Source organism: Dromaius novaehollandiae, chromosome 23 (genome assembly GCF_036370855.1).
Source record: "Dromaius novaehollandiae isolate bDroNov1 chromosome 23, bDroNov1.hap1, whole genome shotgun sequence".
NCBI lineage: Eukaryota > Metazoa > Chordata > Aves > Casuariiformes > Dromaiidae > Dromaius > Dromaius novaehollandiae.
The window spans coordinates 11,240,753-11,262,886 of NC_088120.1; the positions used below are offsets into that span (position 1 = coordinate 11,240,753).

Sequence of the window (22,134 nt, forward strand, 5' to 3'; positions counted from 1 at the left end):
GAGACGGGAGCCCGCCCGCGCCCGGAGCCGGGACCCCCGGCGCCCCCCGGGCTCGGCCGCGCGGCAGGGCCGGCACAAAGGATATGATCAGGCAGGTCTCCCCGTCGGCCAGGGCCTCCTCAATGGCCACCGACTCGTCCATCCTCCGGCCCTGCAACGCCAGAGCCCGCGTCCGCCAACCGCAGCTGCCGGGCCGCCGCCCGCGCCACGCCGGGGAACACGGGGAACATGGGGGGAACATGGGGGGGGCGCGGGGGACATGGAGAATGCAGAGGGAACACGGGGAACATGGGGAATATGGGATCGCAGGGGAATGTGGGGAGAACACGGGGGAACGGGGGGGACACAGGGAACGTGGAGGGAACGTGGGGAACGCGGGGAACATGGGGGGAACGCGGGGGAATGTGGGGGAACATGGGGAGAACGTGGGGAACGTGGGGGAAATGGGGAACTTGAGGGGAACGCAGGGGAACACGGGGACCGTGGGGAACGTGGGGAACACAGGGAACATGGGGGGGGATGTGGAGAAATGCCGCACGGAGGAGAACATGCAGCGTGGAGGGGCCTCCCACCGTGGCAGCGTGCAGGGGCCATCGCAGCGCGCAGGGGCCTCCCGCCACGGCAGCACACGGGGAAACGCAGCGCGCAGGGGCCTCCCGCCACGGCAGCGCGCAGGGGCCGTCGCAGCATGCAGGGGGACGGACACACAGCGTGCAGGGGCCGTCGCAGCATGCAGGGGCCATTGCAGCGTGCAGGGGCCATCGCAGTGCGCAGGGGCCTCCCCCCGCGGCAGCGCGCAGGGGCACACGCAGCAGAGAGGCCTCCCGCCGCGGCCGAGGGCCCGGCTGCCCCGGCCCCTCATGGACCCCGGCCCGCCGCGGCCCCGCTCGCGCCAGACCCTCGCCCGGCGACTCCCCCCGCCGCGGCCCGGCCGCCGCCGTCCCAGGCCGCTGCAGCCGTGCTGGGCCCCGCCGCGGGCTCGCGCGGCCTCCTGCTCCTGCTCCTGCTCCTGCTCCTGCTCCTGCCCACTTCCTCCCGGCTCGGCCCCGCCGCCGGCCTCCCACGGCACCGAGCCGCCAGCCTGGGCCAGCACCGGCGCCTTCGCCCCCCCGGGCCCCGCATCGCCCAGAGGCACAAAAATCGCAGAGAAAGGGCCATGTTTTCCTTCAAAATTACCTGACACTTCCCAGTTTCTAGAGAAGAAAATGTTTCCCAAACGCTTTTGTCTGTTTATCAGAAGCTTGCACAGCCCTGGGAAACGTGCCCGGTGCGATCGCCTGCTCTGAGCAGAGTTTGGACAAGGCTTTCACAACTCCCTGGATTTTGTGCACTTGTATGATTGGTACCGAAAAAAAAAAAAAAGAGAAAAAGAGAGGCCAGGAAAGCAGCGGGACTGACGGAGGGAGCCGAGGGGCTCCGGGCAGAAAGCCAGGCCCTCAGGCCGGGGAGGGAAGAGCCCGGGGACAGGGACGGTGAGGGGGACGGGGACAGGGATGCGGGGAGAGCAGCGGGGAGAAAGGTGCCCGGTTAGCACAAAGCTGGAAAGGTTTATTTGCGAGTGAAATCAGGAGACGCTCTTCTTCAGTAGCACCTCGAATTGCTGTTGTTAAAATGCAAGATGACCCAGGTGCCATAAGCAAACTTGGGAGCTACTGTTTTATCATGCAAATTAATTACAGTAAAGGCTGCAAACAGATGCTAGGAAACCAGACCGCGTCTTTTGCATACTAAAAATGGGAGAGTTTGGCCTAGATCAGTTCTTTCAACACCTGTAGGAATGACAGCCAAGATCTAGCGATTATACAAAAAAAAAGAACCAGCCTTTTTTAAGGTAACCGCTCTGCTGTCTGCCCCCCCCCGCCCCCCCCGGGAGCAGAGCAGAATGAGGAGAGAAGGCGAAGCAGAAGCGAAAGGAGAACATCGTGTGGGGTTTCCTATGAGCAATGAACCACTCAGCATGAGCAATGTGGTGCTACGTGGTATTTTTGAAAGAGAAAAGAATGCTGGGTTTCACCCCAACTTCACTTGCGATTGATATACCGATACTTGTGGCCTAAAGCAGGTTAAAAACACAGCCGAAACCCTGTGCCGCGGTCCGCGCGCTCGAGAGCGGAGGCTGATGGAGGCCGCGGCCCGGCCCGGCGCAGCGGAGGACACCTGCGACGTGGCGGGGCCGGCTGCGCGTCTCAGGGAGCTTTTCCCACCAGGTCCCCCATCCCCTGCACGAGGGCTGCTCCGCTGCGGCAGCGCTTTGGGGCTTTCCGAGCAAATCCCTTCTGCTGGTGCAGGCACGCCAAGCACCACCAGACCGCTGGCTCTCTGCCGCCTCCGTAAAACCCACAGGTGTAGGGTCTCCCTCCCCTACCCCACGTCACGTAGCGTTCGGCCGCCTACAAAACGACCCTGGTCAGCGGCCAGCAGGACTGAAACCTTCAATTTATACTTGCACTTTCACAATCTTTTCTTTGGAAGAGACACCAGCGGTAGAGGACAGCAGTTTGCATGTGCACGATGGGGGATCTGGCCCGGTGGCACCTCGCGTGACAGGCGCGGTACCAGCGACATGTGATGCGGTGACAGGCGGAGTGGAGGGGACTGGGGGGCTGTGGTTTGTTTACAGTTACGAGCTAATTCCCTGCTCTATCTTTAGGTGTAGAGAACCATAGATGTGAAACAGGATTATCTGAAATATGTGACGCTTCAGAGAAATCTCATTTTCCTGTCTCGGATTTGGAGAGGAAGCATGGTGTTATTAATTTCACCTATCCAGACAGGAGGTATTTCAATACCAGAGCCATTTTAAACTAATTGGTAGGTGGATGCCCAGAAAGGCTGCACTGCAAGCAGATTATTAACTAGAGCAAACCCTATGTCTTCAGTCAAGGCAGAATTTTCTGGTTTTTAACAGGCTTAACACCCCTTGCCCCTTCACCCGAGGTCACTCTTTGCAGTCCCCGTGGCGCAGAGGCACGTTGCAGCAGCTCTCAGAAGCTGTAATTCACCCGCAAGTCTCACAGGCCTGCAGCTTTCTGGCGGGGACCAACGCCTGGTCGTAGCTCCCCTAGTGCCTATAGACGAAGCGCCTTCCCTCCGAGGGCGCTGGGGAGTCTCGACTAGGAGCATTTAGAGCTCACTGAAATGGCAGATGCCAAACGGGAGCCAGGACTCCGCTCCCAGGAGGGCACGGGAGTGCGAGCGGGGCGCGGGGATGGCAGGTGGGATTTGGGAGCAGCACGGGGTCCTGTGCAGGGCAACTACTGAGCCAAACACGCTGAACCCACAGCAAGAACGGCCGCCGAAGAGCGGACTGGCTGAGCCAGCAGCTCTCGGCCCGTGCCCGCAGCAGAGCTCTCACCCCGGTTCCGCTGCCGAGGGCCACCAGGGGAGCGGCAGTGGTGGCAGCGCTCTGTTCCCATGCAGCACGCGCAGCCCCGGGGAAGGAGGATTTCCTAGCCTGTGCTTCAGAAGCAGCTTCAGCAACAGCCCAGGCCGGCCAGTAACCTACGCCCTGCCCCGCGCACCACGCAGGGGCTCAGCCCTTGCCCCTGCCCCTCCCGGGCCGTTCGCCGGTTCTGCCCTTCCCTGCATCGCGCGGGACGACACGAGTAGAGACTGCAGCCAGCCAGCAAACCGCAGCCACCGCACGGGTGTTTCCAGAGAGGCCTGGGGACGCGCCGTGGGACTGACGTGCTGCACAGGGGGAGGAGAGACCTGGGACATGGACCGAACGGGGGGCGTCTGATAGCAGCCTTGGCTGAAGTCAGAGAGCTACAGGAATCCTAACAAGTGCTGCCGAGCTCAAGGGCAGGCTGTGGAGCACCAGGATTGCTGCTTACTCCCAGAGGAAAGCAGAGACCCTGTAATCCAGAAGAAAGAGCATCCCACATGCCAGGAGCTTCAGCAGTGGGGCCAGCGTCAGCTGCTCAGCACCGTTGACGTGAACCTTGCCATCCAGTTTCAGACAGCTGGCCTTCAGGGTAGCTGGGCAGCACTCCTGGTAACAGGTCGCCTTCATTCTGCCGGCACAGACCGGCTTGGCGGTCTTGCAGGCTTTGCTACATCCCGCCACGTAGTCCAAACCCATCTTCTTCATCTGGAAGGAGAGAGGCGTCAGCCTGGCGGGCCACTGCCCGGGCTCTGGCCCCCACCTTATGGGGACGCTCAGATTCCAGCCCAGGGACTGTCCTGCGCTCTGACCCAAGGCCGTACCTCACAGAAGTCATGCCCGACAGTGCATCCAGCAACAGTCTTCTTGCCTTTGAAACATCCGTCCCCGTGACAGGAGAACGATGCACACAGTTTCCCCTACAAGGGAGGACCGGAGAAGATACTGTATACTCACCGGTCCAGAGAGCAGGACTTCCAGGGCAGAACTGAATTTCGGGTAGCCTTTCCTTCCCGAGAGGCCCTTCACAAATCCCCTTCGTGAGTCGGGGCACTGCCAGGAACGCCCCTCTTTGCGGGCGTCTCTGTCCTTCGGTATTTGGCAAGGATCGTCTCGGGCAATTTAGATGCTCTGATCAAAGACTAACAGCTCCCCATCTCACGTTCTGCAGGAAACTCTACCGCAACACCACCATGGCTGACAAGTTCCAAGCCTCCTTTTCCTTCCTCTTAACAAGGCTTCGCAAAGCTAAGCACCTTCCCCTCCACCATCTCTGGGGCTCAGGAAAAGCGCTGCAAAGCCTCGCCAACCCCCCGCACCCTCGCTGCGGCTTTGAGGAAGGTTCACCACGCAGCTGGTTTAACCCGCCTGCACCAACAGTAAGTGCTGGCTTGGAAACGAGCCTGTCGGACAGGGCTTGCTGTGGACCCTTCCCACCTCCCAGGGAAGCCCAGCCCCTCCCGGATGGGGCACAGCCGGCCACCGGCCCCGGCCTCGCCAGCCTGCCGGGGGAGCCTGCGGCCAGGGCAAGCCGGCCACCCCGCGTCCAGCCGATACCTACATTTCGGGCGGGAGCTCGGGGGGTGGCGGTGGCGGTGGTGGCGGCTGGCGTGGTGCTGGGCAGCAGGTCACCTGCAGCAGACACACGAGTAAGGCAGCGCTCGGGACACAGCCCGCGTGCGGAGCCCCCCGTGGCCACGGCTATTGCCCTGGGGACAGATTCATCCGAGAGGGTCACGCTGGGCTGTGGGGCAGCCTAGTTTGCCTAAATCGGGGCTACACTGGTGCTGTGGAGCCAGGCCTGCAGCCCAGGCCGGGCCAGCGCCCGCTCTGCACGTCAGCCGAGGCTGGGGACGGCGGACGCACGGGGCCGCTCTCCAGCCTCCCGCTGCGGAGGCCGCTGAGCCGGCCCTTCCCTCCTGCCCTGTTCTGCCCCGCGCGCGTCCCCGGAGTGAAGTCCCCAGGCACAGGGAAACCCGGGGACGCAGCCGGGCCTCTGCAGTGAGGCGTCACCCCACCTCCTTCGCGTGCGGCAGGATCAACTGCAGACCCTGAGACAGCTGCCAGCCCCGCGGCCCCGCGGGGAGGTACCATAGGAGCTGGCGTTGAGCTGAAGGCAGAGGGGCGAGTCGCAGCAGTCCAGGGCGCACTGCTGCACGCTCACGCTGCTGTTGGTCCTGCACCTCTCCGCGCTGCACTCGCGGGTGCACCCGGCTGTGTAGTTTGTGCTGGAGAATCGGTAGAGCTGCAAAAAAAGTGGTAGAAAAAGTGTGAAGAGATGCCATGATGAAGGAGCAAAAATAACTGACAGACAGCAATGAAGAGAGAGAAGGGAAACAGGAGATCGACATGGACTTAACAAACTACTGGAGATTTCTGCTATAAAGAAGGGGAAACAGACTTTCACCCTCATGACCGCCCCCGCCCTCCGGCGAGGCAAGCTCCGTACCTCACAGTAGGAGCCGTTTTGGCAGGTCAGCGTTTCGTTGGCGTAGGCTTCGTCCTGGTAACACCTCTCCCCGGAGCAGCGGAAGCTCTGGCAGGTGAGCTGCGCGGAGAGCAGGGAACCCGGCTCACGCGGTGCCGCCGGGCAGCACCGCCGTTACGCTTGTCCGAACGGCCCCTCCGGCTGCCGCTGCGCCCCAGGCGCTCCCCTCCCTCCCTAGGGAGCTGCTCCCGTGGGACTCCGACGGCCACGAGGCACCACGCACGCTAGAGACCCTCTCTGCGGGGTCGTAACAGCCTGAGCCGCGGCCCCATCCTTACCAGTGTTTCTTCTGTCCCGTCCACCCAGGAGTCGGGTGCTGCGGAGGAGTTGGAGGCCGCGGAGGAGTTGGAGGCCGCGGAGGAGTTGGAGGCCGCGGAGGAGTTGGAGGCCGCGGAGGAGTTGTAAGTACCGCTGGACTCTGGAAAACCTAAAGTACCCCCCACGGTGAAGGAAACACCAACCTCACACTCAGCAAGCCCTGCGGACCCTCCTGAGCCATTGCACAGTCCAAAGGGATTTGCAGGAAGCATCAGCCATACTGAGGTTGGGATATGGATAGCATTAAGGGACAAGATGTCCCAAACAAGTAATAAAGGTTCCCATAAGACCCTTTACAGCTGGCAAACAGGGAGCACAACAAGCAGGCCAGAGGCAGCAGCCCAGGCGATCCCTGCAGTAGTGCTACAGACAGACTTTGTAATAGCGTCTCCTTTTCCCTTCCAGCCATGCTGCATGTGAAGAACAGGCATTTCTGGGGTCAAAACCATGAGAAAAGGTTCCCCAGCACAGCTCCATCCACAGCCTGGAGGGGACAGGGACAAGGTCCCCGCTGCACCACGCCGGCTTTGCCCCGGTCCCCGCAGGAGCCCCAGGTTCCCCCGCGGCGCGGAGCTCACCTGCTGCGGCCGGAGGGTGCTGGGCGCAGACGAGCAGAGCCAAGGCGCAGAGCAGCAGGCCTGCGGCAGAGGGGAGCGGACTGAGCCACCACGTCCGCCGCTCCGCTCCGAGCCTCGAGAGCCTCCTCAGCGGCAAGGCTGGCTCAGCGGGAAACGCCAACACCTGCCCCGCCGGCACCTCCGGAGCGAGGCGGTGACTGGTGCCCTTCGGGGACGGCGGCAGACAGCCCCGCAGACACGCACGCGAGCGGGGACCCCGCGCTGGCCCTGCCGCGGAGACAGCGGCACGCGAGGCCCCCAGCGGCCTCCCCTCCGCCGGCACGGACCCCCTGCCTGCCCGGGCCCAGCGACACCCCCAGCTCCAGGGAGGCCCCCGGCGCAGCGCGAGCGGTCCTGACGCCAGCCGGAGACCCCGGCTTCCCCTCCTGGCGCGGAGCCGCTGTTACCTCGAACGGGGAGGACGGGACGCCCACAGCCTCCCATCTTCAGCCGCCCGCGACCTCACCCCGGCGAGACCTGGGGAGAGAGGCACCGTCACAGCTGGCGGGGAAGAGGGGACAGTCCCAGTCCGGCGCTCGCCGCAGCGGCGGTCACGGCAGCGCACGCTCCCGGCATCCGCCGGGCGCAGAGCTCGGAGCTGGGGGACGGGGACACAAGGGGACAGAAACGGAATCAGGACGTGCTGTGGAGAAGACTTTTCCTGTTGTGGCTTTTTGGAAGAGACCTTTCTCCTGGGCTTTCTACAGCCTTATTGCAGATTCCAGCAGGCACCAGAAAAATCCCTGCTTGTGTTCAGCACTTCGTTTTTGGTCCCTGTGGCGGCAGAACACGCTCTGCAGGAAGGAGAAAGTGCCTTGCCGGTGACAACACCCACAAACAGCATCTCTGAAAACTGCAGTCCAGGTCATTTCAACAGGCTCTCAATACTGAAATCATGTAACACGTAAATAAACAAATCTTTTGGTACTTCCTGGAGCCATTTTGCAGAGAATTTAAGTTAACAGTTTTACCCTGCCCTTCAGGCATCTTCTGCGGTGTCCAGGCACAGTCTGTCTCTTTCTCCGAGTCTGGGAGCTGCAGGGCCACAGTTCCTCCACGGCTGCCAGCTCCTGGCACCGCAGCACCCAGCCCTGCCCGCAGAGCCTGTCCAGCGACGCCTGGAGAGGTTCTGGCCCCCAAACCCAGCAGCTGCAGACACGCAGGGAACCTCGCCAGCGCCGCGCAGCTCTGGAGAGCGCGGCAGAGCAGCTTCAAGGCGTGCCAGACGCTGCGACCAGCGCGGTTACTGGGCCTACCTGGAGCCTGGGGAGCAGCGATGAGGCTCTCAGCCACAGCTGCAGCAAGAGGCAGTTTAACGAGCGCAGAGGGAGCCCGGGAGCGGCTTCCCCCGGGACTGGCGGGTGCCCGAGCCGCGCGACACGGTGCTGGCCAGCACGTCCACGTGCCCCCGGGCTGCACCGGCAGCATCGCGCGTCTGCAAACTACAAGTTACAGCTGCGTCCAGGGAGCAGGGCTGGGTCCCCAGGCATGGCCAGAGGTACCTGACCAGCAGCTTCTCCAGCGCAGCCGCCTCCCCTGCGGTGGCTCTCGAGCCAGCAGCAGCACGCCCAGAGCGCCTGTTCCTCCGCGTGGGCCATTGGTGCTCCGGCTGTGCCGGAGGCCAGGAGCCCCTCTGCGCCGCAAGGCTCCGAGCACGTTCAGGGGAGAGGACGCGCGTGCTGGATGCTCATCCCTGCTCATGCCAGTGCTGCGACTGCCGGCTGCTGTCCCCAGGCGCAGCCCGCCTGGCCGTGCTCCGCGGTCGGCCGCGGCAGGACGCAGGGAGCAGCCCCCGCGGAGGGGCTGCGCAGGCACCCAGCGCCCTCCTCGCTGTCCCCTGGTCTCGCGCTGCGCGGTAGCAGCCCTGCGCCAGACCCCGTAACGGAGCCCGCGGGGCCGCAGCACAGCGCTGCGCGCAGCAGCAGCACGTTTGCAGGGGAGGCCGTTGAGCCCCCGGGCTCAGACCCGGAATGGCCTCACACCCAGCCGTGCCGCTCCTTCCCGCGACGCTCTCCAAACCCCCGAGGCCGCCCAGCAACCTGCCGCTGCCAGGCCCAGGGGCACAGCACGGCTCCTCGCAAGCGAGAGCTCCCCCAGGAAGCCGCACGTTCCTGGTTGATGTGGAAACCCTCCACCGGGTCCTCGCAGGTAATACACAGAGCTGCAGACAAGGGCCGGGAGCACAAGCGCACGCTCGCTCCTGCTGCTGTTGGGCACCGCACAGCAGTGCAATGCTGCCACCGCAAATGGAGAGCTGGCCCCTGGCTGCAGCGCCTGTCGCAGGAGGACCCTTCCCCGCAGCCCCGAGCGGCACCGCAGAGCTCGGGGCAGCAGCAGAGACCCTGCACAGCAGCTCTTCTTGCTGTGCATGAATAAAGTCTCGCATGAAAAATGCCCGTTTCCAAACATGCCACTGCCACAGGCCCTCAGGACTTGGCAAAAAGCAACACATGGGCCTATTAGTTCTGGCACACAACTCATGTGGAACATAAACAGCAACATTTACAGCTAAAGTGGCCTTCCCTAGCGAGAGGTGGAAATGTTCTGGATCATAAAGAGCCGTGTCACTGCCAAGGCTCAAATATTTCTGATTAACTCGCAATAAACAGCCACATCCTTCTCGCCTTTCCCTCCCCATTACCGCGTGCCTCCCCTCTCCCTGCCCGCCCCGACCGCAGCACCTCGGCACGGGTCGGTGCACACGCATCGCTTTCACGGAGCGATTCCCACTCCAGCCTCCGCGCTGCAAACAGCTCCGGATGTGGAGCGAGCACAGAAACCATGAGGCGCAGCCGGGAAGGTAACACAGGTCAGCAAGCTGGGCAGGAGACAGGTCTGCAACGGCGTCTGCTGCCCCTCAGAACAGCCGCGTGCTCCGGGGTGGCTCCGGGAGCCGCTGCTCTGCCACTGCAGGGAGAACAGGCTCTCGCCAGCTGCACTTGTGAGCAGGCCTCCGGCCGGAGCAGGTTCAGTGGACAGAGACTTTCTGCTCTGAGGCTCCTGGTTACACTCTCGCACGTGTCTCCACACTGCTGTCCAGCCCCAGGCCCAAAGCGTCTCAGCACGCAGCCCCTTGCCCTGGCACTTGCCCCCACGGTTTGGGAAGTTCTTCCCTTTTTGGCACTTCCCGTAACACCCAGGTCTCCTTTGTGGGCAAGTCTCTGCTTTCGTTCAGAACAAACACCTCTCTACCTGTTTAGCGGGGGAAACAGTGAAGACCCGACTCCAAACAGGCTGCAGGGCAAAGGAGGATGAAAACTCTCCCCTCCTTTCTTCGGACTTGGGCCTGGCCAACATTCCCTGAGGACCGGGAGTGGTGAAGCATCTGTAGCAGCCACTGAGGTGGTTCGTCTAGCGTGAACGAGAAAGCTGTGCAGACCGGCGTCTCTCCCACCTTCCCAGTGAGAGCAGCCACCCCACCTGGGACAAGGCTGCACGCTGCTGAGATGGAGACTCCCTGCAGACGGGAGAGCCCCCACTGAAAGGCCACAGACCTGGGGAGAGCGCGACCTCTTCCCTTTGGACTCTGCTGAGCTGGCGGCACAGCCACAGCAGGGCGATCACCACAAGTTCTCCTAGCCGCTCCTGTACCTCGCGCGAGCAGATGGGAGCTAAAGCCACCAGTTACCTCTGCTGTTTCACCACGGCCACTACAGACCGAGCAGCCCTTGCCAGTGAGGTGCCGCTCCAGCACGGCCAGACCCAGCTCCAGGACACGCTAGGAACAAACACCACCAGACACAGCCTCCTCCCAAGCAAAGCAGCGTTCCCGAAAAGCAGGGAAAGGAAACAGCCCACGGCATCGACTCACCCTGTGTCTGCTCTGCGACGCCCCGGTGCACCGGCGAAAGCCTGCAGCTGCTGGTAGGGGTGAAGTGCCTACTGCGCACCGGCAGCTGCCGCGGGTGCCTGCAGCACTGGCTCGCACCTTGGTGCCAGCGACCAGCTCCACCCCTGCCAACCACCACCTGCGCAAACCATCACCCAGGGAGAGGTGTTTGTTACCTGCTGCTCCACTGGATTCGGAGATGCAAATGGCCCTGCAGAGTGACGACAGAGGAAAGTTGTTTTTTTCTCTCTCTACCTGTTCCAAAGCCTCGTGAAAAGCATCTTCACGAAGGTGAGACTGAAACTGGAATGCCTGCCTATATTAACAGCCTTTCACATCTGCTGCCCATAAATATCAAAATTATTAAGCTCCTCACACTCACTGCAGAGGGAGGACATAGCTCCATTTCTTGTCATAACCAACTTTCAAACTGCAGTCCAGCATCAATATTGGATCCTCAATGCATCTAGGGCATAAATCAACAAGTAACTAAAGCAAGAAGAAACACCAGAATCCTACGTACAAGCTAACAGCAGGAAGTTCAAACTTTTTAATTGCTCACATAAGGGAAAAACTAGATACCAATTTCAAAAAAAGAAAAGAAAAACCTCCAATAAACACCTCTTTTGCCTTTGTCTCCTAAGATTTCTGTCATCATCGGTGGAAATCTTCCCATCACCAATTAACAGAGACTTTTTCATAGCAGATTATATCTAACTAGAGCCAGTACCAGAGCTTGGACAACACCCTGAAAACATTTATCTGTTTCTGGTAGATGCCATCAGTTTTGACTGTACAGATAAAAGGCTCCTATAAAGCTGATAAGAGCTAGACACACACAGAGCCCTCAAAACCACTTCCTAACATCCCACTAGTCTTTTACTTTACTGCAGTTTCCTAATGTAAAGCAAAAAAAACCCAAAGGTTCCCATGACTGAGCAGCTTAACTCCAGTCCTGTGGGACAACTAGGACCATTATTCATTTTAAGCACAAAATTTTCATGTGTGCTTTAAAATAAGGTCAATCCTCACCATAAAAATTTATATCAAAACTGGAATTAGAGAGAAGCAATTATTTCTGACAATTCAAACCATGCAAAAGGCTTTTCAAAAATACCATAACCAAGTTAATCCCTTCTTTCCAACATATAAAAGGAGACAAATTTCTCAGCACTTCCTAAATTAAAATCAGTTTATTTTTCAGCATTTTTTTTAATATAAAATAACATAAGTTTTAAACTATCACAAGTACGTTTTTCACAAGGGGCTTACTAGAAAGTGATTCTATAAAGTATTCTTGAAATCTATATCCATGCAAAATAGAAAATACAGAAAATGAAGAAGTCAGAGCTGCTGACTCTTCTCCACTTGATTTTCAGATGTGAAATGCTTTGCTTGGGAAACGTTACAGCAGCCCTTGACGCTTCAAGTCTTCATACGTCTTTTTATTCACCACATTCCCACTGGAATCCTCATATTCCTCCTAGAATGGAACGAACAGTTTAGAAGTATTGAACACAGCCTGACTCAGGTTATATCACAGCATTTGAATTTTAGCTCCAGCAGCTTCTACTCAACATGACCTTCCCACCAAGAACCTCTCTACATGAAGGTATACAGTAGATCTGCCAGCAGGCCACATGATAGGAGCTAATCTTAGCAATTAAGGGCAGTACAGGAGCATGAAACACTTTTACACTTCTCTACCTATCACAGCTTATCCAGACTCAGAATAATCATAAACTGTATTACAGGCTACATTTCTCACCGCACTCCAGAGCCTTCTGTTATCCAGCCCCCTGCATTCTACTGAAAAATGTTTTGAGTCAGAAGTTTAAGAAAAGGAGCTAATGTAAGTGAACACACCCTTCCGAAAAAACAGTTCCTCCTCCTTCTCACGAAACAAAGATGACTTCGATATTATAGAACAATGTATTAAAAGACACTTACATAGACAAAGGGCTCAATCTGTCCTCTCAGAACTACTTTCCAGTGCAGCATATGAAGTGCTTTTCAAACACCACCACTAACAGGAGCTGTGCAACCAGCAGTGTAGGTTCCTACTTAGCTTTCCAGCATGCATCAGATTCTTTTAGAAATTCTTTCGACAGACCCAGTTTATGCAGAGTAAATGGGGATTCCCAAGTACGTGACACTAGAAACATCCAAATGCTTCTAGAAACATCTCACCTCTGTATCTGGCTGCCATCTCTCCGAAGCTTTCTGTTGTTTCAGCTTTGCCCACACTGTAAATACAAAGTCATACAGGATCCGAATGCCATTTCCCTTGAAAAATTAGCTTTTAATCTAGTGAAATATACACAACATTTTATTTTCTAAATATTCCTCATCACTTCAGCAACCCAGGAAAGTATCTACTATCTGTCACAAATGTATTATCTTTCTGTCCAGTTTAGTAATGCTCCCTGGTGAAATTCTGGCACAGAATTAAAGCAAACAAGGCTTTAAATTGGACATTCAGGATGGGACAGAAAAGACAAAGATTTGAAAACAGTACTTCAGAGACCTAGCTCCAAAGGAAATAAGATGACAATAGCTTGTCTGGGAAATTGAGATTTTTCCCTGCATGGCTTCTTCCAGGTGAGAATCAGTATCTCTCCAGGAACCATAACCTATATCTGTTAGCCTAAGTGGGGCGGGTTCAAAAAATAACATCTGCAGGGGGACCCTCCTCAAGATACCAGAACAGACTGGCTGTATCAAATCAGAATCACTAGAAGTCCTAAGCAGGCTGTAGGCTTCAAGAATCTCCCTATAGGCTTTAATCTTTCTGAAGGTTTTTCCAGCTTCCCCAGGAAGATGGTGATGCACACCAATTAAGTAAAAGTTATATACATTTTGGAACCATGTAGACACCTTTTGTCTGAAAAAATGCTGTTCTGTTACACTGGGCTGAGATTCCATACATGAAGCATCACAGACAAAACACTTTGTAGTGAATAAACACTTCACTGGCAGTCCTAACAAGCATCTGCTCCTACAGGTATCCAAGGAGAAAAAAGCCACTCCCTTGAAAGAGCAGGAAGGGATGACCCAAGGAAGGATCATCCCACACACGCCCTGCTTCTTACACTCTCTCACAAAACTAGTCTCTGGCCACAAGAGTAAGAAAAATTTTTGGCCAGAGCTAATATGGCCATTTTTACTCTGCATGTTCCCTGTTCTGTGCAAAGAAATGCCATGACTGCTTACGTGAAACAGCATCCTCGATCTGTGTGACATTGGCAAAATGCGCAGTGTTGGGAATGCCCAGGCACCTCATTCCATGGGCATGTCGCCATTCCTGAGGAGCAGAGGAAAGAGAGCAGTATTATGAGAGGGAATGCCACTTCATCCACAATGTCAGAGACTAACCAGATGTATTAAAATCTGGACAGGGTAAAACAAATACTATCAAAATACAAATCTACTGGTCCTAAAAAGCTCTATAAAAATAAAAATATTAAAAAAATAATATTTTTCTGTATTTTAGACTGGCAGCCAGTGGGTGCTCTGCACCAATCAGACCTGGGCATTGGAATTAGAGTTCAAACAAGAGGGGACCCTACAGAAACTGGCAGAACAGATCATAATATAATAATTTAGAATTCCAACACCATGGCCCTGCAGCATCAGCCCAGACCCACATTTTCAAATGGAGGTAAAAGTGCCACTCAGACACTTCAGGAGTTCTTTAGTTACTTACTGTCAAGATTATTTGAAAGTAGCACTGATGTTTGTGTAGCAAAACCTTACTTACAGCAAAGTGACGCTGAAAAGCTTTGGGCCCTCGGTAGGTGTAGTTACCACAAATCTCACAATTGTAGTTGATGTTCAAGCCATGTAATTTATACAACCAGTAAGGGATTGGCTGACAAGGGAAAAGAAACATAGATTACGCCAAATGGCAAAGCAGGTTCAAATAGAAAAGTAGTGTGGATTCAGTGAAATCTCCTCCCACTTCTTCAGAGCAGTTGACCTCAATTACCTTGCCATCCCAACCAAGAGGCAAATTTTTAGGATTATAAATGATTTCATTTTCTTCATCTTCACTCTCACTCTCACTGATCTGCTCTTCTTCCTCCTCCTCTCTCTCTTCTCCTGTCCGTGCTTGCTTACGCTGCACATTCTCGTGAGTAAGGTGTCTCTGTTCCTAGAATGCAGGAAAAGAGAAGGAAACGTTCACACAACATGATAGCAACAAAACAAGCGCAAACTCTTGCAGCACAAAACACTTCCTCAATATATAGAGGGACAGAGATGAAAAACAGTACTAAACAGAGAACTTTCGTTTTTACTTAGCCCAACAACCTAACAGATTTTAGTACAATATTTCTCACTTCAAGAGAATGAAACCTTGCAGTATTATATGCACTTCCAAGATGACGAGCTAAAGACAATTGCCACCCTGCTAAAGCAACCACCAAAAACTAATGCAAGGATTTAAGGCAATTATCACAGCAGAACAAGTAGAGGTTTGCAGAACCCTGTGGCTTAGGTGTAGAACAGAATCTCTCCACATTGAAATTCTCTACATTGATGTGGAAGCTGGAAGGACGAGGTCGGGGGAGGGGGGGAGGCTTTCCCACTGGAATCTGTAGCCTTCATATCCAGAACTGGGATAAACGCAAAAGCCTGCTGAATAATTAGCTAATGGAAATACAACCCTAAGTCAACGGACTCTATTTACCGATGGGGGGAAAAAAAAAAAGTGTTAACATATGCTCTTGAACATTATGACTCTGGATGTTTATAGCTCTCTTCTGGATACGCTGTGTACGAAAGCACCACACAAAGATGTGAATGACCTTCCAGTTACTACTTGACAGCTCTATAACTCAAAGCTCAAAGAAAAATTAAATCCTTACCCCAAGAACTTCTACATACTCATATATCTGAGCTTCCAGGAATGCAAGATCTTTATTTCTTTCAGTGTCTCTGGAAATAGATAAGGAAACTTTATGAAGCCCGTTCCAGAACTGCAAACACCATGTGCACACTGACTTCTTAAGGATGTTTGACTTGTAGATAGCAAACAAACAAACAAACACACACCAAACAGCTCATACAAACAAAACTGCACACACACACAGACCATTCAGCTCAAATATCTTCTATTTGGCTCAGGAATCATTTGGCCCAACATGAAAGGCTTCTTATACTCCAGGAATGTCTCTGTCATAACTATACAGAAGTGTTGTTCATAGAATAAGTTCTCATCCAAGTGAAGGGAACAATTACAACCTGAGAATGACCTTTAAGAACTCACCTTTTGCTTCCTTTTGTCTTTGGATTCTTGGCAAACAAGGAAGGATCAAGTGCCTCTAGGGATTTGCCTTTAGTGCTAAAAAGTCTCTGAGCACGCTCTTCCAGAGTCCTACAGAGAAGCAGGGAGGAGGCGAGTCCAGAACATAGATTTATGTCAAAATAACTATTTGAATTCATGCAACAAAACTATAAACTGAGCTTTTAAGAGGTTGTACATTTCATATGAAAACCATTGAGAACCATTGAGAATGTTTCCCATTAAGGAGTCTGACTTGGTTAAGTCCTTACATCAAACATCTTTGTCTTTGCTCTTTAGGCCAAATTCTTCTACATAAGAGATTTCAGTACACAGAATGCTTCAATGCATAGTACCTTAGCAGAATCCCTTGATTAATTCTCAATGTTTTGTCTTTTCAAACGTCATTAAAATAATTCTTGTACAACAGAGAAGACGGAACAAGTATCCCATAAAGGAATGCAAGACGGAAAAAAAGCCCTCAAAAACTGAAAAGGAACTATAAAAAGACTGCATCTTACCCGCCACATTTCAGACCCAGGGCCAATAAAGCTGATTTTAACCTATCCAGTCCCAGGGAGGCCAATTCCTGTTTAGTTAAAAAAAAAAAAAAATCACAATAAGAGAGGGGCTATTAAGCATATACAATGGGGGTTTATCTTAATTTTAAGCTATTAAAAAAAACTAACGGCATTCACCAAAGGACTGTCAACAAAGATGGGCTCCTCCATCTCATTGAAACGCCATCTGTGACAAGTCTCACTAGAGATTTCATGTTACATCCCTCTAATGGAAGAAAGTAAGCCATCTGCATAAGCAAAGTTTTATCTAGAGCACAGAGCCAGAGATGAAAGCCCAGCAAGTAAAATTCTGAAGATACACAAAGTGGCTAAGTTCCACCTGTTCAAAATTTAGCACTATGTGCAGAGTACTGAAAACATACCTCCCAAGAAGAAAATGCTGAGAGATCCAGGTGGGCTCCAGCATGAGTGAGCGCACTGCTGGTCTCTTTCTGCCAAGAAAAGCCATGTACAAGATCTTTGAGACATCATGTAACACTTCAAGCAATATAATACGCTAACCTCAAGAAAAGCAATTCATTTTGTAAAAAGAAAAAACCTATCACTAAACTGAGCAATGGAATAACAGAGAAAATTCCAAATAAGCAGACCTTAACGAACATACAAGTTAGTATCAAGCTGTATCTTTGTGATGTGGAGCTACACACCTTGTACACCTTGCTACATTACTCTGTGATGACACAGATGGTTCGCAGAAAACGTATCACAAATAGAAGCATTCACATGTGCTTAATGGTTGCTCACCGGCCAGCCAGGGAATGTTCCATTTTCCCACTTCTTCTCAAACTCAGTCTGAATTTTCCCAAAAAGTTCGTTCTGGTCCAGTAATGGTTTCACACGATCTGTGTAATCCTGCAGGTACTCAAGAAGCATTTCAAGGTACCTGGCAGGGTAACCACGAGCACAGATAATTCAATGTCAAAGCCTAACGTTTTTCTCCAATCACATCTTTGGAGAACAATTGCATCTGGTACACCAAAGGGAGACATGAAGATTATGACAGTTTTTAACATGATTTCTAGATACAACAGTCACATGGATAGAGCAAGATCTCTTTACAGAATAAGATCCCAACGGCTTTCCACACTTCTGTTGTACTGCATGTTTTCTCAGGGCTCAGATACATGATTGAGTTACTATAGCTCAGTAGCTTAACTTACATCAGCTAAGCTTGACGGCTAACTGTATTCTCAGCAGTCGCAAACTTAAGAAGTAAATTCCTTCTGATCAAGTGCCATACATGAAGCAGGTAGGTAAAAAGGCTCACCTCTTATATTCAGCATTTTTTCTCTCTTTGGGAATATCGAAGAGTTGGTCAAATGTGGATAAGTAAGTGATATAATCCAGTTTCTAAAAATAAAAACGTTTGAGTCAGACTTTATACACAGGCAGTCATTTATAACAGTGTTAGATAGAAAATATAAATTGAAGGGAATGAAAGAAGAATCATGAAGCAGCATTTAGAATTCAAATGCTGTCAAATTGTATGTACAATAAAGTGACTTTGAAATAGTGATTTGGAAATAAACCACTCAATGTAAAACAAACAAAAAACCCACAGCCCTAAGTCCTGAAGAATGGAACACTATTATGTCCCCAAACTCAGGCAGGCACTTACCTCTGATGATTTTAGATTAATGTATTTGAGATAACAATCGTGCAGATCTAAGTATCGTCCATACCCTTCCTCATCTGTGAACTCCACTAAATCTGTGGAAGAGATTACAAAGAGCTTTATTATGAGCTTAAGCTTCCTGACCTATCATGCACATGCGCTAGAATCTGAAAAGGATTAATTGTAGATTAATTTATGCTTAAGCAAGATGTTAATAATGCAAGAGGAATACTCAGTGATGAGATACCTCGCTGCTTCTCTATGTAAACACACTACAACATTTGCAGCACTACTGTGGAATATTTCAGAGTGGCTACGGTTCAGAAGGAATTAAATGAAATAAGAACAATTTTCTGAAGTAATTTAGTAAAAGAGAGGTAGAATTCTGAAACCTGCAAGACAGACCATATAGTTCATTAAATAATTCCTCTCAAGCAAGCACCACATTTTTACTTAAGCTAGCCTCAGAATAAAACTACAGGCTTACTTTGCGCCTCTTCACTTGGGTTGTCTCTGGCCTTCAGCAGTTCCTCAAACTCCACTGACATTGGAACACAGATCTTCAAAAGCAGACAGAAATTTCAGAGAAAAGATTACTTCAACTAATGTCCCAGGACAATCAATACGAAATCACAGCAGCAAACCTAGTAACTGAAAAGGTATTCAGTGCAGTATAAGATCATCTTGTTCCAAATCCTAGTTCCCCATAAAAGGGAAGAAAACAAAACCAAAAATTCCAACTCCCTACTGATTCTGGGTACTTGGTTCCTCTTGGATAATGTTTACTCACACCACTCAGCCACCCTACCTGCACACATACGTGCTGTATATCTGAGTTTATTATATAGCAGAGGGTGACTGTCCTTGCTACCGAGGGGCAGAAAAGCCAACATCGGAGGTGTCTGCAGTTCAGTGCAGAGACTGGAAGGACAGAACAGCAAACAACTTTACAACGTGAGTGCAGAGAAATTTCTTTGCCTATTCCACATCTATTAGAAATAAGTCTGAGTATGGAAGAGAGGTCCTGAACTCATCAATGCAGGCCAGTATTTCTTCACCACTACTTTTACACAAAGAAGAAAAGACACTACCCATTAATCTGATGTTAGCCAGCAGGAGAAAGGCAAGGCTGAATGCCAGCTCAGCTGCAGGGTGTTCCTAAACTAACAGACAGCACCCAGAGAACATGGTAAGCATCTTGCCTTTTCTCCTATTCACGCAGCACTCACAGGAGCTTACATAGAGCCTCTGAAGCACTGTCTACCTTTAGACATTTTCTTTTCCCAAGTGACGTTTTAGTACTTTGAAATTTGTTGTAAATGATGTATTAAGTCAACTAAACTGAACAAAACAAATTCTGCTTATTGTAGGGATGAAGTCCAGCAGACCACAAGTCACCTGTTCTTAGGAAGCAGATAACCACTTACCTCATTTGGGTGCTTCCGATGAAATTCTTTAATCTGTTTTAGTCTGTTGTAGAATTCTGCAAATTCATTTGGTCCTGAAATGGCACTGAGTTCTTCTTTTCGTAAGCTATGAGTTCATGAAAAAAAGATTACAAATAGAAAGTCTGTAACAGGTTTATGCTGATATAATCTTCTTCCATACCTAGTGCTGCATTTCAGTTACATGAAACTGCAGTAAGACTGACTGCATAGCATCAGATATTCAGTACCCTCAGAAAGTTATATACACACTTCAGGAGCTTACACTTTGAGACTCTGGGTCATATCTCCTACTGAAAATGCAGCAGTCTCCACTTAAGAACATTCAAGGTGACTCAAGGGTCTCCCCCAGTGACTTAAACCAGGAAAGTGACAAAATATGTATATCATTCCACATGAAGATATTCGGCATGAAATCTGGGCGCTGCTCTAGCAGGTTTAATCTCCAAAACTTGATCGACGTTCTCAAACACCAACGTTATTTCTTGTGTATTTAAAACAGGCTTAAAAGCCCCTCCAGGTTCCTAGGTAAAACGCACCTGGCAGACATTCAGGTGGATGCACTACCAGGTAAAGTGTCTGTGCAAGCACTTACCCATCCTTGTCATCATACAGGTCCCTCAGGTTGCCACTCACTTCCATGTACCTCTAAAAAACACAACAAAGCCCAAAATGCCACAGGGGAACATTAACGGCCACCCAGACCCGCTGCCTCCCAGCTGCTCTGGCAGCGCCAGGCAGGGGCCTGTCCCCGCGGTGCTCGGGCGGCAGCGGCCCGGCCCGGCCCCGGCACTCACGTCCTGCATGGCCCGTGTCCGGTGGTCGGAGTTGATCTGGTCGCGAAGCTGCAGGCAGAGAAGCGCGGTTAACGCGACCCAGGCCTGGCCCTGGCCCTGGCCCTGGCCCTGGCCCCCGCCCCGGCCCCCGGCCCCGCCGCCCATCGCGGCCCCCGCCGCCCGGCGTGCGCACCGTGGACTTCTTGGTGAGCATCTCCTTCACCATGACGTCCATGAGCCGCTCCCGCTCCTCATGGTAGCGTCTCTGCTGCTCCAGGATCGTCTCCATCCTCCCGCGCACCGACCGGAAGCCGCCGCTGCGCCCTTCCGGCCCGGCCCGGCCTGGCCCGCGCCCGCCAGCAGCGCTCCGGCCCGCCCCGCGCCCGCCGCCAAGGTTCCGCCTGCGCGAAGGTTCCGGGGGGCGGCCGCGGGAGGGCGGGGTGCTGGGGCGGCGCACGGCGCCGCGAGGGGCAGCGCGGGGCGGGGCGGGGGGGGAGGCCGCGCCAGGCCGCGCTGCGGGACCGTCCGTGTCGGCGGGCAGCGGGCGGTGCCGCGGGGGGGGCTGGTGTCCCGGGGGAGGCGGGAGTGACGCACGGGGCGGAAGGCCCACGGACACCCCGGCCGGATCCTGCCGCTCTCGCTCGGGCCCCGGTTGCCTTCACAGCCACCGTAACGCCGAGGAGGGGTCGTGCCAGGGCTGTGCCCCCGCTCTGCCGAATACAGAGCTGTAATTAAATCGTGGCTCACAAATAAATTATTCATGTTCTTCTGCCATGCGTGCTGAATTACTTTAAGCCAAAAGCAACAACAAAAAAACGGGGCATGATTACGGCAGGCTTATTCCTGCCCTGGGAACGGCCAGTCCGCCGAGGAGAGGATGAGACTGGAGGTAACGATCGTCTCTAGCCACTCTCCTGCGCTACAGGCTGCCTCTGAGCACGTCATTTTTTCCTCATGAATGCCTGTCTAAAAATAAGAGCAGGGATAAGAGCCTGAACTTAGTGTTCTTCCATTTCCCTTTGCGTGAAACTCCGTCCTGGGAAAAGAGCTGAAGCCCAGCAGCGTCCCATGCAGCCTCTGTATTTTGGGCCGGTGGCCTCAGGAGGGCCGAGGCGGGAGAGGAGCGGCCCCGCGCGAGCTCCCCTCCTGCCACGCCGCCCGCAGCGCCGCCGGGCCAGGCCGGGCTGGGAGAGATCCTGCTCCATCCTGCTCCGGGGGGCGGTTGTCCCTGTCCGCCCCACGTCCCGGGAACGGCTCCCGGGGGCTGCGCTGCCGCCCCTTCCTCCCGCCCCGAGCCCCCTCGGCCTCTGCCCCTCGGGACGTTCGGCTGGAGCGAGAGGGGCTCAGACCCCCTTCCCCGCCAGCCCCCCCAGCGGGCCCGGCCCTGCCGCCCCCCGCCCACCGTTAGCCTGCGCTTAATGATATTTTCATGACTGTTTTTGACCCGCGCTCCGGAGTCTCGGGGGATGTTTGTGCATGACATCACCCTCCCCCTCCTGCAAATCAGGCGCTGGGCCGTGCGTATCCATGACCCATTCATGACAGGGATAAAATCCAGATGTTCCAGCGCTACGTGCAGCTGGGTCATTTCCTTTTTTGGCTAAAAACGTGAGGCTCTTGAGGCTGACTGAAAGAGGAGCCCGGGGGCCCTTTGTACAGAAACCTTTTGTGGTTAATCCCTGGAAACAGCGCTGCAGAAACAAGGGTTTGTGGTGCTGCTGCTAGAGGACAGACTCCGCTGGAAACCTCCAGGGCCGGAGCTGTTTGCACATTGCTTGAGGCCCAGCGGCAGCAAA

General features: G+C 53.5%; 2 protein-coding genes across 4 annotated transcripts; both read right to left on the bottom strand.

Annotated features, from left to right (window-relative positions):
- Positions 1-2,406: 2,406 nt before the first annotated feature.
- Positions 2,407-10,792, bottom strand: LOC112985213 (uncharacterized). 3 transcript variants are annotated; one of them, XM_026103674.2, is made up of 9 exons: positions 10,620-10,792; positions 7,216-7,285; positions 6,770-6,829; positions 6,152-6,300; positions 5,835-5,933; positions 5,477-5,630; positions 4,947-5,017; positions 4,210-4,305; positions 2,407-4,093 (listed from the first exon to the last, which is right to left on the bottom strand). In XM_026103674.2, the coding sequence occupies exons 2-9, from the start codon at positions 7,250-7,252 to the stop codon at positions 3,833-3,835; spliced, it is 927 nt and encodes a 308-aa protein (XP_025959459.2). In that variant the 5' UTR covers positions 7,253-7,285; positions 10,620-10,792; the 3' UTR covers positions 2,407-3,832. The 3 variants fall into 3 exon arrangements, with proteins under 3 accessions (XP_025959459.2, XP_064381357.1, XP_064381356.1); XM_064525287.1 differs by lacking the exon at positions 10,620-10,792 and adding an exon at positions 10,437-10,601; XM_064525286.1 differs by lacking the exon at positions 10,620-10,792 and adding an exon at positions 7,494-10,409.
- A 1,019-nt stretch (positions 10,793-11,811) lies between these two features.
- Positions 11,812-20,724, bottom strand: SF3A3 (splicing factor 3a subunit 3). The gene is made up of 17 exons (XM_026103686.2): positions 20,532-20,724; positions 20,360-20,407; positions 20,158-20,210; positions 19,545-19,650; positions 18,605-18,677; positions 18,121-18,212; positions 17,770-17,852; positions 17,247-17,385; positions 16,865-16,933; positions 16,443-16,510; positions 15,907-16,014; positions 15,506-15,575; positions 14,626-14,790; positions 14,398-14,508; positions 13,851-13,941; positions 12,828-12,883; positions 11,812-12,120 (listed from the first exon to the last, which is right to left on the bottom strand). Exons 1-17 carry the CDS (start codon positions 20,625-20,627, stop codon positions 12,043-12,045), a joined length of 1,506 nt encoding a protein of 501 aa, XP_025959471.1. The 5' UTR covers positions 20,628-20,724; the 3' UTR covers positions 11,812-12,042.
- Between the last annotated feature and the right edge of the window lie 1,410 nt (positions 20,725-22,134).

What these genes read in the sequence shown, in the direction of transcription:
- LOC112985213 (XM_026103674.2), bottom strand. Translation starts at nt 7,252, where the DNA reads ATGGGAGGCTGTGGGCGTCCCGTCCTCCCCGTTCGAG. An exon ending in AAAACGGCTCCTACTGTGAG is followed by an intron (nt 5,631 to 5,834) that starts GTACGGAGCTTG and finishes CTTTTTTTGCAG; the next exon opens with CTCTACCGATTCTCCAGCAC. An exon ending in TCGGGCATGACTTCTGTGAG is followed by an intron (nt 4,094 to 4,209) that starts GTACGGCCTTGG and finishes CTCTCCTTCCAG; the next exon opens with ATGAAGAAGATGGGTTTGGA.
- SF3A3 (XM_026103686.2), bottom strand. Translation starts at nt 20,627, where the DNA reads ATGGAGACGATCCTGGAGCAGCAGAGACGCTACCATGAGGAGCGGGAG. An exon ending in CTGTATGATGACAAGGATGG is followed by an intron (nt 19,651 to 20,157) that starts GTAAGTGCTTGC and finishes ATGAACTCATAG; the next exon opens with CTTACGAAAAGAAGAACTCA. An exon ending in AAAAATGCTGAATATAAGAG is followed by an intron (nt 17,386 to 17,769) that starts GTGAGCCTTTTT and finishes TTACCCTGCCAG; the next exon opens with GTACCTTGAAATGCTTCTTG.